Source organism: Cervus elaphus, chromosome 26, assembly GCF_910594005.1.
Source record: "Cervus elaphus chromosome 26, mCerEla1.1, whole genome shotgun sequence".
Lineage (NCBI taxonomy): Eukaryota > Metazoa > Chordata > Mammalia > Artiodactyla > Cervidae > Cervus > Cervus elaphus.
In genome coordinates this window covers 32,733,937-32,748,172 of record NC_057840.1, presented here as the reverse complement: position 1 = coordinate 32,748,172, position 14,236 = coordinate 32,733,937, and the positions used below count along the sequence as shown (strand labels likewise).

At 35.2% G+C, this 14,236-nt stretch overlaps 1 protein-coding gene across 3 annotated transcripts in view; it reads right to left on the bottom strand.

The window, feature by feature from the left end:
• Positions 1–6,222: 6,222 nt before the first annotated feature.
• Positions 6,223–14,236, bottom strand: part of TAB2 (TGF-beta activated kinase 1 (MAP3K7) binding protein 2) — an 82,050-nt gene continuing 74,036 nt past the window's right edge. For 2 of the 3 annotated variants that reach the window (XM_043887976.1, XM_043887977.1), the window contains 4 exons: positions 13,339–13,499; positions 13,033–13,126; positions 11,656–11,736; positions 6,223–8,268 (listed from right to left, as the gene is read on the bottom strand). In XM_043887976.1, coding sequence (XP_043743911.1) covers positions 8,126–8,268; positions 11,656–11,736; positions 13,033–13,126; positions 13,339–13,499 — 479 coding nt within the window. In that variant the 3' untranslated portion in view covers positions 6,223–8,125. Of the gene's footprint in view, positions 8,269–11,642; positions 11,737–13,032; positions 13,127–13,338; positions 13,500–14,236 lie in introns of all 3 variants that reach the window. The other variant, XM_043887978.1, reaches the window with a different exon arrangement.

Genomic DNA, 14,236 nt, shown 5'->3' with positions numbered 1-14,236 from the left:
ATCAGTGCTTTTAACTACGGCATGTTAATGGTTATGAACAGTAGAAGAGAATAAAATTGTGGTTAATGAAGAAATACAGGTGACAAGTTTAAAAAACTTTGCTGTATGTTTCTGCCATTCAGTAGTAATATAACTATGCTTTGGGATATTGAATCTGGCACTTCAGTGAAACAGCCTGTGGAATAATTCTATTAAAACTCAAAAAGTCAGTGCGATCCCTATCAAATTACCAATGGCATTTTTCACAGAACTAGAACAAAACATTTCACAGTTCACATGGAAACATAAAAGATCCCCGAATAGTCAAAGCCGTCTTAAGAAAGAAGAATAGAACTGGCGGGATCAACCTTCCTGACTTCAGACTGTGCTACAAAAAGTCACTGAGACAGGATGGTACTGGCACAAAAACAGAAACATAGACCAATGGAACAAGACAGAAAGCCCAGAAAGAAACCCAGGCACCTATAGGTACCTTATTTTTGACAAAGGAGGCAAGAATATACAATGGGGCGAAGACAGTCTCTTCAATAAATGGTGCTGGGAAAACTGGACAGCTACATGTAAAAGAATGAAATTAGAACACTTCCTAACACCATACACAAAGATAAACTCAAAATGGATTAAAGACCTAAATATAAGACCAGAAACTATAAATCTCTTAGAGGGAAACATAGGCAGAACACTCGAGGACATACATCAAAGCAAGATGCTCTATGACCCACCTCCTAGAGTAACAGAAAAAAAAAAAAAACCAAAAAACAGAAGTAAACAAGTGGGACCTGATTAAACTTAAAATCTTTTGCACAGCAAAGGAAACTATAAGCAAGGTAAAAAGACAACCCTCAGAATGGGAGAAAATAATAGCAAATGAAACAACTGACAAAGGATTCTTTTCCAAAATATACAACTAGCTCATACAACTCAATACCAGAAAAACAAACAACCCAATCAAAAAGTGGGGAAAAGACCTAAACAGACATTTCTCCAAAGAAGACATACAGATGGCTAACAAACACATGAAAAGATGCTCAACATTCATCATTATTAGAGAAATGCAAATCAAAACTACAATGAGCTATCACCTCACACTGGTCAGAATGGCCATCATCAAAAAGTCTACAAACAATAAAAGCTGGAGAGGGTGTGGAGAAAAAGGAAGCTCTTGCACTCTTGGTGGGAATGTAAACTGATACAGCCACTATGGAAGACAGTATGGTGATTCCTTAAAAAACTAGGAGTGAAACCACCATATGACCCAGCAATCCCACTCCTAGGCATATACCCTGAGGAAACCAAAATTGAAAAAGACATATGTATCCCATTGTTCATTGCAGCACTATTTACAATAGCTAGAACATGGAAGCAACCTAGATGTCCATCGACAGATGAATGGATAAAGAAGTTGTGGTACATATACACAATGGAACTCAGCCATAAAAAGGAACACATTTGAGTCCGTTCTAATGAGGTGGATGAACCTAGAACCTATTATACAGAGTGAAGTAAGTCAGAAAGAGAAATATCGTATTCTAATGCATATATACAGAATCTAGAAAAATGGTACTGATGAATTTTACAGGGCAGCAAAGGAGAAACTGACATAGAGAATAGACTTATGGACATGGGGAGAAGGGAGGAGAGGGTGAGATGTATGCAGAATAACATGGAAACTTACATTACCATATGCAAAATAGATAGCCAACGGGAATTTGCTGTCTGGCTCAGGAAACTCAAACAGGGTCTCTGTGTCAATCTAGAGGGGTGGGATGGGGTGGGAAATGGGAGAAAGGTTCAAAAGGGAGGGGATATATGTATACCTATGGCTGAGTCATGTTGAGGTTTGACAGAAAACAACACAATTCTGTAAAGCAATTATCCTTCAATAAAAAAAATAAAAAAAATCAGAAAACAAACAAAAACTCAAAAAGGTAGTAATTTTGACTTCAAGTTGATTCATGTCATAAAATGTACACATTTCATGGCATCCATCACACAGGCAATGTCTTGGTTATACACGCCCTAGTCACAAATACACACCTAGTCCCTGCTCTCTGCTATTGTTCCTTTGGTCAAAAGTCTGCTTTTCCATCCCTCTCTTGGCAAAGGGGAGGAGAGTTATCACACATTTCACATTCAACTTTCGTCTTTTCGAGACCAATTTTCCCAGAAAAATATTCTCCCATTTTCCTCTCTGCCTCAATTGTTAGTTCAAAAAAAAAATGATCCTTGTATGTTTAAGTCATGCAAACATCTTGATCTAAGGAAAGATAAAATTAAAGCTCTAAAGTGAAATCAGAGGTAATAGAATCAGGAGACTCAATTTCAAATGCCAAATTTCTGAATGTTCTAGAATATCCAGGGGTCTTGCCTTCCTCATCTTCTTCCAGAAATGCATGTTGAGAGGTGAAACGTTCTCACTTCGTTGTTGATTTATCTATGCCAATAGCACTGTGCCCTGTTTTCAGATGTAAACCATTCCGGTCAGTCAGTGGTTTGGTCTGGGAACCTATCACTTATGATATTGCTCTTATGAGAATATATACATCAAGTTTAAAGTGGCTGTACCTGCTGATTAACTTGGGACTAAATGTTAGAAATTAACTTGGTCCTCAAGCATCATGACATCAATTACTGACTTCTTATGCATAGGGTCTTTGACTGTGAGGACACAAAGAGGGTATGTCACAATACCTACTGTCAGTATGTAAATAGAGACGTCAAAGCAGCAATGAACGCCAAGCGGGCAGAAAATACAGCAAGTGTTACGAGAAGGTGTAGTTAGCAAAGTTCTCCTAGCCTTGATCCTTGACCTGATGCTTGAAGGGTTAAACCTAAGTAGAGACTGGGGAAATGGGATGGACAAAAGTACATGGTGGCCGGTGGGCCGGGGGGCGGGTGGGGTGGGGGGATGGCGGGGAACGTGCAAGATCTGTTACAGTAAGTGGTTAGGCCAGCTGAGTTGTAAAGTGTATTCTATTGGAAAGTAAAACCGTCCTAAGACTACAGAATCTTTCAAGTCAGCCCAGTTAGCAATGGGGAAACAGTTGACATTTCTGAAGAGAACGTGGATAGGACGTTCTCTCTTTAATCTAGCTGCAGTGTGCAAGGTAAGAGGAAGCTGGATGCGGAACCACTCAGATCAGTGTGAAAGGCGTGAGCCTACTAGGAACTAGTTGGTCTCTCAGGTGGGAGTGGTTTTTTTTTTTTTCCTTTTTAAAATTTCTGGAAAACATTTCCCCAGTGAAGATACTGCAGTCTTTATTCAGTGTGCTATGAAGATCAATAAACATTTTTGAAATGTGGATCAGTAAGTTGTCATGATTCTATTATTTAAGTCGTCCCTTGGTATCCTCCTGACCCCATACCAAAATCTGTGGATGTTCAGGCCCCTTATATAAAAAGGAAGAGTACTTAGTATGTCTGAAGTCATCTCTGATTCTTACAATACCTCATACAATGTAAATAGTTGCTGATGCACAATAAATTCAAGTTCTGATTTCTGAAACTTTTTTCCTGAGTATTTTTGATCTACAGTTGCTTAAATCTGAAGATGTAGAACCTGTAGGTATGGAGTGCTGAGTGCAGCTGGGATCAAAGGAAGGATGTAGTCCTGCCCTCAGAAAAGGGGTGGGGGAAAGGGGGTAAAGAAGGGCATCTGTAAAGAGTAGCTAGAATGAAGTGGACTTTGGGTCAATTTTAGCGTTAAAACAAATATGCAGATGTGCAAACACTGGACTAAGTCCTTTGAAGAAAGTATTTATTTTCCTGGAGAAATAATTTGTTATTCTCCATCATAAAAAGTACATTCTTTAGAGAGCTGGACATGTATAAACAGACTTGATCTTCAGGTCAGCCTTGAAACCTTTGCAAAGCAATAAATCTTTTGACATCAAAAGAGGGACAGAATTCAATCACAGTGACTCAAATAGCAAACTCTGAAAGACTGAAATGTTCTGAGGCCAACTCAAAGAAAGAAATAGTCAAGGTACCATTCTGTTTGTTAATACTGTTGAGAAAAATGTTTCAAAACCCATTCATACAGAAACATAACCCATTGCTTTAGGATAATCTGGTTCCTAGCGAGAGAAGAGGTTGGCTCTGATGGATTCACATTAAGCCCCTCAACACCCCTGTGAGGAGCGTTTAATATTAATATCATCTTCCTTTAACAAGGTAAGTAGTGAAAAGCAAGTGACTATCCCAGGATCACAGAGTAAACCCAGGGAGATGCCCAATTGGATCACGGCTGTCCCAACTCTTTGAGACTTGAGGGGGTCTAGCTGTGGAACAAGGTGGCAGTAATAAAGCAACTGCTTCCGGAACCTTCTTAAATAACTAAGTAAATAAATGGACTATTAGACTGTTAACAAAGCAACTCTAGTTTTGAATCTGTAACATAGAAAAAACTTAACAGTTGCAAAGACAATGCATAACCAAGCATGTTTAATGATTAACTATACTCCCTGGGGAAAAAAAAAAAAGACAAGAATAACAAAAAACACTGAACAGCCTAGTACATATTAAGGGGGGAAATCCAATTTAACAAATATAAAGCTACAAAAATTGTGCTTTCTTTAGAGGAAGTCTTTTCTCTCATTTGCCTAGTTATATTTTCAGATGGAAATAAAAATGAAATCACAACCCTGAATCATTTCATCTTCAAGTAAAATGGATATAATTATAGCTTCTAAAAACTAGAGCAAAAAAAAAAAAAAAACTAGAGCCATAAAAAAACATGCTCACTTGTCATGGAGAAATATAAGTATTTTGTAATATTATGTGTAAAACTATACTAATACCTAGCAAGCATATATTAAATCTGGAATGGCCTTTGGTGCCACTGCAGACTTATTATTTCCTAAAGCAGCATGAACATCTTCACTCACAGGTTATTATATCTTTTACCATTTATTTCTTAAACTATCATTGTTCACTATAATTGCCTATCAACATTAAACTGGGACACAGGAAACTGATGAAATGTCAGTTAACTCTGCTATTTGTACATGCTTTGATTAAATTACAAATTTAAAGCTAAGAGCTAATATAGTTTTGGACTATCATAGATATGATTTTATGCACAATTTCAGTTCTCCAGTATAAAGTCAATTAACATTATGCTGTAGCTTGATCCTTCTTGGTCATTTAAAAAAATTATAAAAATAAATTTTTGTAATATTTTCTAAAAAAATTCTCAATACAATGTGCATCGTCTCTGTATAGTGTACTAGCTATGATAGTAGATACTGGCCAATATTTTGTTAAAAATAAAAGCTTTCCTGAGAGGGCCAGTTTACATGAGCCGCTAACTGCCCACCTCCCTTTTAAAAATAAATAATGTCAGCACCCACATATGATCAGCAATGAGAAGTGAAGTTCATTTTTCCATGAGGCTCATAGGACCTGTAATTCTATTTTACGGCAATAATTCTTGAAGGTGGTCTCTAGACCTCATGTTCCCTGGCAAAGAATATACATGTCCTACTAGGTTTAAAAGACCAGTCACGGCAGACATAGTTGCCCAGTCCTGTGCAACTCTTTTGAGACCCCCATGGACTGTAGCCCGCCAGGCTCCTCTGTCCATGGGGTTCTCCAGGCAAGAACACCGGAGTGGGTTGCCATTCCCTTCTCCAGGGGATCTCCCTGACCCCGGGATCGAACCTGGGCCTCCGGCATTGCAGGCAGGTTCTTTACCGTCTGAGCCGCCAGGGAAGCCATGGCAGGGCTTGAAGTTATGTCATAATGAGATCAGCAAGCACTACTTGGCTCTTTTTCAAACGCAGAAAAAAACTGAGTCATAAGTTTTTGAAAACTCTTAGAGGTTCTCTTCCAGAGAAGTACTGCCATCTTCAGCAAAAACACATAGTGTGAGAGAGCAACTATGAACTAAGAGACTTACTCAGGCTAAATGCCCCGAGAAATCACATTGCAACAATGGGGTAAACTTAAAAAACAAAACTCCAAGAGAAGTGAAAGAAGAAAGCTATAATAAACTTTGAAAAGAGGAATATTCATTTCTCTGGCTTAGTTGAAACATTCATTAGTTAAAAAGAAGCCTGGGGAAATTGATACGAATAATCCGAGAACTGCTGCGGAATGCCATGATGTCAGGAGGAGACTCTAGAGGTTGAGTTTCCTCTGATTTCTATTAACTATCAAATGTTCTGCTGGGGCATAATTTACCTCTTGTCCCACAAAACTTTAAGAACAAGTCACAAAATCCATGTTAGAATATAAGTTTTTTAATTTTTATAAATAACTTATCTGTTACAAAGATAGTTTACCCAGCTAAATCACAAAACCATCAACTCAAGATATCCAAATTACGTTTTATTAATAAAACAAGTAAAAACTGATTTATCAATCTTCACATAGAACTGCAGATGAAGCTGAAAAACAAGGCCTATTTTAAAACAAAATGCATCAAATGTAAGGGCTTTGGGTTTCTCATCTAATTAACTAGGATTGTCATAGTTCTTCTCATATACAAGATGCAAAGCCTGGAAGTTAAGGCTCTGACATTCATATAGAATCACCTGTAATAATCTTGCTTATTTAAAAAATATTCATTGGCAAACATTTACAGTGGGTGCCAGTCTACATTATCTCCTATCTTTTGCTACATTTCAGCACTTCCGTTAACCCCATTCTAAGCACTGATATATAATTTCATAATTGTTTTTTTAAATGCATAGTTATTTTTTCCTTGATTTCATTTCGTTATATACATTCCTGATCATCTGAATATTTATTTTCCTTACAAAAATATATCATCAAAATAAAGAGATGCTTGAGGTTGCTTCAGTGTTCAAGTTTGCTTGTTTTTCTTTTTTCCAGCTTTTCTTCAGTTGTCCTAAATACGACTAGCCTTGTTTTATAAATATACACGATACTGCCACCAAGTCAGGTTTAGAAACGGACTGCCCCAACAGTAAAGCGTTTAAATTTCTCTCCAAAAAAAGGGCTGTAGGTACTGCTGCTGGTTTTGAAACTGTACTTTCCCAATAGTAATCTCTTGTGAAAGTTCTGTGGGACACAGGCAGATAAAGCAAACTTAACCTTGTTGCTGTCAGTGGGTTAAAAATACCTTTTGTTTTAAGCTTCCCTGTGGAAGATAAAACACCATGTTGTGTTACCCACCACTAAAGTCAGTATATAATGTGATCTATAGACATATAAGTCTTGAAATATTTTTTGCAATTCACTGGGCAGCATCTGTATGTCTTCACAGAACATCGGCACTCATGAGGGCAAAGTACAGAATAAGTAGAGGAAAGTTATTTTGTGCATAGTTTCATTTCATTAATGCTTTTTTATTTTGAAGGCAATGCTTCTCTCATGTAAGGCTTAAAAAGGGACATGATAGTACTTAATCACTAAAAGGAAAAAAGAAAATTAGTTAACAAAAGACTATTACACTATACATATAGAAATATAAGAAAATAATAAGGAAGAAAAGAAATCACTTAAAGCAGACTTGAGAGCTCTGTACAGTAGGAAAAGCTTTGGGGTATTTCACACCATGTTTGTACAGACAATGCTGCTGCTCTCCTTTCATCTTTAGACCCTAGATGCTGGCTTCACAGAGTGATGTTTTCAGGGAAGACAAAGACAAGGTCAAGAGTACCACAGATTTGTGAAGTTCTTCCCCTTCCCATTGGCACTATACAGCAGCAAACAGTTTTTAAATAGTTAAACCTTGTTGCTTTTCTTCATGTTTGTAGTGTTTCACCGAAAGCTTAAAAAAAAAAAAAGCCATTGTTCTATTCCTTCCTCCTGTCAAAATTCAGTAGTGACATGAGGGAAAAAAGTACTGGGAACATCTAGGTATATTAATATGTTGAGAATTATCCATGACGGGCTACTGGTAACACTGTACATGGTTAGGCAGTGGGCAACCAAGTCTTTCAGCAGATTACCTTTCATGTGATGAATTTCAACTGCCCATGACATTAGACTGAGGTATTATTAGCTCTGTGGGTTGACATTTAACATTAGCACAACACCATCTTGTCACACCTTCAATTTTACAAAATCCTATGTAGCAGTGAAACTTTTCCCCTGATGACAGACTGGTTTCTTGAATTTCAGATGTGGATTTAGAGAAGATATAGGGCCTCCTGGCTCAGAAATGCCTTGGCATCTCACACTGTTCGCAACGGATTAAGGCTGGATGGTTCAAAAAAGTACAGGCAGTACAATTCCACTGAGCCCCCTCGTCATCTTCTGTGTCTTGAGTCTTTGGTGTTTTGATGGTGGACCTTTGATCTGTAAGGAAGCAAAAGAATGATTTTAGAAGCAAAATCACAGTCATAAATTACTGGTAACTATAAACACTATTGGGCTTTCCTCATAGCTCAGTCAGTTAAACACTATCACCACACAGCAGGAAACAGCCTGTTAATCAAATGAAGCATCTAGCCAAAACTGATCCACATGCTTGATCCTCACAACCTGTATCTATCAGGCGGGCACATCTCTGCCAGGGAATAGCAACATGGACATGACTTAATCACCTCAATATCTCCTCAAATGGGAAAAGAGCATCACTTCCCCCAATTTATAGCAGGAGAAAAGGGAAATCAATTCATATGGCAACTAATAGCCATAATGTCACCTAAGAATGTAAAAAGGTATCCAACTACAATGCAGTACTGCTAGTGCATTTATGTCTCATTCAAGTTTGAGTTTCATTTCTCACTGATGTAGTAGTTATATTTCTGATTTCTATCATGAATGGAAGTGTTTATTAAATGTTCTCCATCTGCTAAAAATCTAAAATTGAGCAATACATACTAATTTCTAAAATCTTATTTAACTAAATGTCAACAACAGACTTGGAGAAGCAAATCAGTATAAAATTTTATCAGACTTTATTTCTCATGTTATTTGAAAACGTATTTATTATGGAACACTAGAAAGACTACCAGATCCAGAGTTATGAGAATGGAGTTCTATTCATGGTTCTGCTATTAACTCCTAATTTCTTTGCTCTGTGATCTTAGATAATGATGTTTTCTCTATATCTATTCTTTCTTTCTTATAAAATAGTCACTGCAGTTTTATGAAGTCAATGTTCTAAATGTTTGAATGTACAGAGGTATCTTAAATATAAGAAATATATTCCTCCATGGTTGTGTCAAAGATGAAATTACATTTATAAAACTACTTTTTTGGGGGAGGGAGGTATCTTTGTAATTTAAAAATAGGATTCCTATAAATTATTTTGGGGAGGTTTGAAGTAAAAGGAGCATGCATTACTGGATCTCTCCAGTCAAGGTTTATGATTTGTAGTTTACAAATTATATTAAAAATGTATATTAATTTGCAAATTCTACCTATTCCACTGAGCTGGTAAATAAATGATATCTTTTATGCTATTTTAAAAGAAACTATGATACATAGTGGATAAAAATATAGGAAGTCAAGTTTCTGTAACGAATTCAAAATAATTAAGTGACGGTACTCTGTTTAGTGGCACTTTATTCACTGTTTGGTCTCAAGGTTAACATTTTATTGCAAAATTCCCACTTTAGGCATGGTCACAATTTTTAGGCATCAACATGATTTTTGGCACATGCATGAGCACCATGAAAGTATTATTTATATAGTAATTTTATTTAAATTGAATAGCTTTAAAACAAATATGTAGGGAACTTTGCTGGTGGTCCAGTGGCTGAGACTCTGAGCTCCCAGTGCAGGGTGCCCAGGATCACTCCCTGGTCAGGGAACTAGATCCCACATGCTACAACTAAGACCGAGCACAGCCAAACAAATAAATACATATTAAAGAAACTATCTATTTAAGGTTTATCTAGGTAAAAATATTTTAAAAATCAAGGGTCTGACAATACGAGTTAGTATCCACCTAAAACTCATTAAAATGAATAGTTTTTAAAAGTTTGACTTTTTACCATCTACAATTATTCCACCTTCCATACTTAGGAAACATTTTATAGAACAACTGTTTTAATCTGGGGATAATCCAGTCTACTTAGGATTTTGGTCTCACTGAGGTTAGAAAACATTCCGATCTGGCACATTTTCAGTAAAACCTTGTCTGTCCTTTTTGTTAACTACAAAGGTTTTTTAGGAGGGCCATTCAATCTGTATTAACTCTTCATTCTATTACTAAGTGCCAGGATTATCTTCAATATTTAAATATCTAAGGTAATCAAATAGAGGACCTAATTTTTTTAAAATGAAAAAAATCTCCAATGGCTTTCTTGCAACTGCACAAAATCTTCTGGTCCTTAGAATTATGACTCTTCATTATTAGTGGTATTTGGAAGCTAAGTAACTACCAGAATAGAGAAAAGAGGAAGCTATTTCGGGAGCACAGTATGACATGACTTGTGATGGCCACACTTCTAGTTGTTAAAAAACCCACGCTGTAAAGCAGAACTGATTTTAAGAACTAAGTAAACCTCTCTAAGTGAAACTAGTTAACTCCCTATTTTAGCCTTAAGGCAAAAATGACTAATTCTTTATTTCTCTAAAAATATCCAGTATACAAGCATTTATCTTTTGTGAAAAGCTTTTTAAGTTTTTTTTTTTCCTTATTTTTTATCATGGAAACTTTCAAACACACACAAAAGTAGGGAAAACAGTGAAATAAACTCTCAGCCCTTATGTTGCTTCAACAACTGTCAAGACAAACCTTTATGCATCTATATCCCATCTCCCTCCTACCCGTAACACATAAGCACTGAATTACATGGAGATAAAACAGGATCTTTTTATACGAGAATTTTTAGTTTTTCAAAGAGAATAAAAAGATTATATTAAGGCAACTCATTCAGAGTCTAAAATATCCATTTTGCTTATTTTAAGGAGCTAGGCTGTCCACTGCTTTCCTTATTCCTTCCTTCAATTAACATCCAGCGTCTGAACACTTCCTTACTCATGTGCTGTGTCAAAAGCCCAATTTCACTTTTGTTCCTCTGTAGTAAGACTTCATTACATTCCAGCTAACTATCTTTAAAAACTTTTAAATAATACAAAATATGAAGCTACAGCTAGGCCTAATTGAATTATAACTGAATAAAAACAAAGGAGTGGAGAGAACAGGATACTGAATGAGAATATGAAAATTCTTGTAACAAACCAAAGATTGTTCCCATTTCTACATATTTTTTAACACCTGGAGTAAAAAACCCACATAAATGTTTCAGCAGTTCTTAGTTTGGTGTGTACATACTGTATCAATGACGTAAAAATGATAGTAGGTAATAATTAAAAAAAAACATTTATCTGAAATTCAGAGAATTTTGATGATAGAGAACTATGCATAAACTATATAGGACAGAATACTTATGAAAAATAAACTTTCCTGAGGTTAACATTTAACTCAAATTTCAAAGAATACAAGTTTTTACCCTGGTGATTTTTTTTTTTGGCCAAGATTTGCTATTCTGGGAATATACAATGAATCCTAAGGACAGGCATATTACTTTTAAAGGGTTAAAAGTACATTACATTTTGAACCCTCACAATTCCCAGCATGTTAAGTGAAAATAAGTATCTACCTAATGAATCCAACCAAGAATGCCAAAGTTGGAAGTACTTCTAGAGTGGAAGGCTGCTAAGAATAAAATTTTCTAAAATCTTGCTTTTCAAAATGCAACAGTTTTCACACTTACTGGATACACTAACCTTTGGGTTTTGGTGGCACAGGGCCTACAAATCCAATATTGTCATAAAAGTTATGAATAGCGCTGGGATTGAAATGTGGTCCTGAAATACATAAAAAGAAGTATATCAATGTTTATAGCTCAAAAAAATTAAAAAAAATTTTAAAAAGCAAACATTTTCTTTCTTAAAAAAAATTACAGTTAAATAGAAAAAATACTTTTATTTCACACCTCTAATCTCTAATTACATGAAAGGATTTCAAAAAACAGCTGAAATAGGTGTAATATATTGATAATACCCGTAACAGAAGTCCAAGCTGTAAACTGAGAAGTTAGATTAATGCTAGAAAGACAGTAAAAGAATTAGAACAGATCCCTGTTGTATGTGACAAGTTAAGATAACTTATAACTTGACAATGTAAAATATAATTTTAGCATGGTCTTAAGCCACTAAATAGCTTGGCCTCAAGTAAGTATAAAAACCTGAACTAATATAATATGATGCTTCAGATTTTAAACAAAAGGAACAAGTTCAAAGATTACATTTTCTAGACTAGCACTAATTTTTTCTCACCAAAGTTAAATTATGGCATTTTCTATGACTGTTTCAAGACAAACAGCTTACTTACTAAAAGAAAATAAAACAAATCATCTTTCAGTTTAATGGATTTTGGCACATACTCAGAAGTGTGACTAAGGGCTTATTTTTTGGCTTCTAAAATTTATATATTTCTATTATTTCCAAACTTTAGAATTAGGTTTAAGTTATAAATGTTCTTTTTAGTTGTCTATGGAACACTTTTTACTCACTTACTCACGTATTGTGCCAAATGCCCCAATCTTTTTTTACTCCACAATAAGCAATTATTGCTGGTCAATAATAGTTCAAATATCATAAACTATCATTTTCCTAAAAATACTGTAAGTCATATTTTAATTTTCTTCTCTACTTCATCAATTAAGAAAGTGCCATTAGAGTGGGGATACCTTTTAATCATGTCCTTAAAAGCATAATTCTTCAAAGGTAGAAGGAAAAAAGGTAAACAGGAAAAAGGAATATGAGTATATATTACAATCTTAATAAACATTGTAACAGATTATATTAATACATAACAGCAATACTTTTGATAATATAGCCAGACATACTAATCACTGTCTTCCCTTAACATATGACTAAAGGGGATTTGAAGGATATTAGATGTATCAAACTACTCCTCAACCAAATATACAACTTTGGAGGGAGGAGTGGAGAGTGAGAGAAAATAAAAATCTAAGTAAGCACTATATGGCTCCAAATGAAATCTGAAACACGATTACAATTGATAAGTCTGTTTTCAGCCACAGGAAGAGCTGATAAATTAATACAAAGAATTTCAGCTGAATATGCATTGAACTTTACCTCGGGCTTGAAAAAGATCAATTTCTTTGGTTAAGCAGTCAATGTCAATCTGGAGCTGTCTATTACAACTTCTCAACTGCTGCATTTCTTCAAGCTGAAAAATAATTCCATGTGAGGATCTACATAGAACTCTTGTGTTATTAGTTAAGAAGGAGTCAAGTTTTGCAGGGGGAGGTAAGGACAGAAAAACAAGTATGAATTAAGAGCATTTCTAGAAAACTAGGTCAAGCTTTTATACTGATGACAGGTTGCTTATTCTCATGTTCAAGCATAGCAGTTACAACAGTTACAGAAAGAAAAACTTACTGAAGGTATTTGGGATATGGAATTTGATCTTTTCAGACGCCTTCGAGTTAGATTATTTTCCATCTCATTGACCTCAGATTTTAGTTTATCCAGCTTTTTCTTTTGAATCTCAAGTTCTCTTTGAAGCCGTTCCATTCTGGCCTTCTGGTGTACCAAAAGAGCTGCAATACATATTAGTATATATGAAGATCCACCGAGTTTAATCAATTAACCTTTAAACAATCTTGGGAAAACAAAACAAATAACTATTTCTGTGACAAACAAGAGGCTGTGAAGAATCTCAAAGATAACACTAAAACAAAGTATTGTGTGTTAAATATCTAAAATTTCAATATTTTTAACTTTAGAGAATTATTTTCTTTTTGACTTGAGAATCATTTAAGCATATAAACGTCTTAATGGGAATGTGGGTTAGGTTAAATCCATTTTGATGTATACAATAAATAAAACTGATTGATTTCAATCCACATGAATGTTAACATTAGATCGCTCAAACCGCAAATCAAAAACAAAACCATTCAGATAAACCAAATACATTTTCTTATATTCCAATTATATTTTGTGAAAATATTTTCCTAAGATTTTTTAAAAAAGAAAATAAGCAATTAATCTTGTCACATGAATGATGAACTGCTTGGGAAACTTTAGTAAACCATAAAAATTGGCATATATGTTCTTGCCACTTCTGGACAAAGTGAGTTTGACTTTTTAGGATATTGGACTGGTGGTGAAGATAACTGAATTTACTATTAAATGGAGGCTTGGGATGACTCTACCACGAGAAAACACGCTGATTTGGGAAAGCACAAAAACCTCTAAAAATGAAAAATAGCAATTAAAAAAGGCAAGTCGATTAAACAGATTAGATTAATGCTAAATAGTCACCATCAATCAAACT